This window comes from Somniosus microcephalus, chromosome 13, assembly GCF_052327205.1.
Source record: "Somniosus microcephalus isolate GS21.2 chromosome 13, FLI_Smic_1.0, whole genome shotgun sequence".
In the NCBI taxonomy this organism is placed as follows: domain Eukaryota; kingdom Metazoa; phylum Chordata; class Chondrichthyes; order Squaliformes; family Somniosidae; genus Somniosus; species Somniosus microcephalus.
Window position 1 is genome coordinate 156569218 of NC_140999.1, and position 2911 is coordinate 156572128.

Genomic DNA, 2911 nt, shown 5'->3' on the forward strand with positions numbered 1-2911 from the left:
ACCACGCACTTCGACTTCTCCCGCTGTTTGAGTCCCATTGCTTAAAAGCGACCACAAAGAATGGCGGGACACAAACTAACTCGGAGCAACTGCGCAGCAATTTCACAAACATACCAGACTCCCCATGAGCGCGGGTCTTCCACAATCAGGCTCAGGCCACTGCTGCGTCCTTTGGAAACCGACTGCCCTGGAAATGGGAAAACAGTCTGCCCCGGGTATGTAACAGAGCAGAAGGAATAGCGGATCGGTTTTGAAAAGCCGCTTGTGAATGAGGGTCCATTAGAGCAAAGTATTGCACAAGGCTTAACTTCTGCGATCCCTCTTTAGAAAGTAATTTCCAGAGGACCTGACCAGAAATGCCAATTATTTATTATTTATACTTATTGCCTAATAAAAAGATAAGCGGATGCAGTGAATGATCAAAGTTCAAGTCACGTGCTCCTTTCCATATATAAAAGTCCAGTTTCAGGTGCTTTTTCTAGCCAGTTAGCGCTCGAGTGGCAGACAACGCCAATCTGGTACATAGTGACCAGTGCGAAGCAGCTCAAACGCTGCAAGTCCGTGGCGTTTTGACAGCGTAACTCAGGGGGGAGATGTCCGCTATCCGCTGCCGGCTACCCTTCCTTGTCTTATTCCTGGAAGGGATTTTACTTGTGCTGATCGCACTGTTTGTGACTTACGACGAGCATTCTGATGCTGCAGCCCAGAACAATGAAACAGAACACAACCACAACCAACTCTATGCCATCTTCCCAATCTTTCAAGACATCCAGGTGATGATTTTTGTGGGCTTTGGGCTTCTGATGGGCTTCCTAAAGAAGTACGGTTACGGAGGGATTGCCTTCAATTTTATGATCGCGGTGTTTTCCGTTCAGTGGGCTCTGCTGGTGCAGGGCTGGTTTTATCATTTCCAACACGGCAAGATTCACATCGGCGTTTACAACCTGCTGACCGCTGAGACGGCTTGCGCCACTGTCATGATCTCATTCGGGGCCGTGCTCGGCAAAACCAGCCCGGTGCAGATCCTGATTCTAGCTCTGCTGGAAGTCCCAATATTCACTGCAACCGAGTGGGTCATTATGGAGCTGCTGAAGACCAAGGATGTCGGGGGCTCTATAACCATCCACTTGTTTGCTTGTTATTTTGGTCTAAGTGTCACCACGGTGCTGTACAGACCCGGTTTAAGGGACGGGCACAAGGACGAAGGGGCAGACTATAACTCAGACAAGCTGGCCATGCTGGGGACCTTGTTGCTGTGGGTCTTCTGGCCAAGTTTCAATTCCGTCTTCGCCTCGACTGGAGACGGCCAGCACAGGGCTGTGATCCACACTTACATCGGACTCAGCTCTTGTACCCTCACCACCTTCGCCATCTCCAGCCTGCTGGACAAACGGGGCAAGATTAACATCGCTCACATCCAGAACGCTGCCCTGGCAGGCGGGGTGGCGGTGGGCTCCGCAGCGGACATGATGGTCACCCCAGCCGGGGCATTCACCTTGGGCTGCATCGCCTCGGTGCTGTGCACGGTGGGATTTAAATACTTGACTCCTTTCCTGGCCAAAAAGCTCAAAATCCAAGACGTGTGCGGCATCAACAACTTGCACGGGATCCCCGGCTTTATAGGGGCGATTGCCGGCATTGCCACTATCCTGTTAACAGCCGACGAGAGATATGGCCAGGGCTTGTATGACACCTTCCCAGAGAGGGTCCCCAAGGAAGGGGACAGGAAGCTGGTCGAATTGGTCCGGTTGCTGCCGCAGCTGAAGGCTGGAGGTGGCCGCACCGCTTGGGATCAGGCACAGTACCAGGCGGCAGCTATCGGGGTCTGTTTGGGCATCGCTGTCCTAGGAGGAACCGTCACTGGCTTCATATTAAAACTACCCTTTCTGGCTCAGCCTAAGGACGAGTATTGTTTCAATGACGATCCTTACTTTGAAGTACCAGAGGCGGAAGAGAAGGAAGAATTTGAATTTACCAATAAAAACAACGCGAACAATAACCAGCGCCTTAAACTTCCTGTTTGATTCTAACTTCATTTTCGCATTCCAGAGAATCTTACAGCAGTTTTCAGGACGTACCAGCAATAGAAAAACATCTTGTGGTTAGCATACTTTGTGCTAATTGTCCAATACTTTACCAGATATACTTATTAAAGAGAAGCCTTTAACCTGAATTGAGTTGACAATTACTGTTTTGGGATCGCAGAACGCCCTATCTTATAAGTGATTGATTGAAAAATCAGGATGAGCTCACTCCTCCAAAATCATTCACAACTCCTGCATTTTCTTATCTGAGCTTTACAATAAAACATTACTCGGAATGTGAATCAGAAAATGTTTCTCATACTTGTTTAAAAATGATTACTGTATTTTTCCACCTGCAACATACGGCGAATGAGATACAAATTCACAAGTCTGGGGTACCTGCCTTTTAACACACAGTGACATGCTAATCATTAGTTACAGTCTCAGTGCTACCAGCCAGGTCAACTCTACACAGATGAGCCATTCAGCCCGTGCTTGTGTAAGAGTGAGTTTCCATTTTTCCTTTTTCTAAGTCAGTAACTGATTGCTCTTAAACTGCACACTATACGAATTTAATGGAAACTTTTAGAAGAAATAAAATTAAAATAATTTTATTTACTATGGTTAAGGTAATGAATAGTTTTAAGAAATTCAAATAAAGTTGTTCAAACACAATGATCCAGAGTGTTCAGTAATTTCCTGTGATACAATGTTTCCAGCAACTTTTTTTTTACTTTACTAATTCCATTTCAGATTTTTATTCAAAGATGTATCTTTTGCCAATGTTCTCTCCCCCCCCCCCCCCCACGCCCTCTCCCAAAAGCTGCAGTTCTATGGGACCTTCCATCACATTCCACAAATAACCATTCTTAATGTGTGAGCTTAGA

General features: G+C 46.8%; 1 protein-coding gene across 1 annotated transcript; it reads left to right on the forward strand.

The window, feature by feature from the left end:
• Positions 1-469: 469 nt before the first annotated feature.
• On the forward strand, positions 470-2702 carry rh50 (Rh50-like protein). The gene has a single exon (XM_086005425.1). The coding sequence runs from the start codon at positions 594-596 to the stop codon at positions 2022-2024; it is 1431 nt and encodes a 476-aa protein (XP_085861551.1). The 5' UTR covers positions 470-593; the 3' UTR covers positions 2025-2702.
• The last annotated feature ends 209 nt before the right edge of the window (positions 2703-2911 follow it).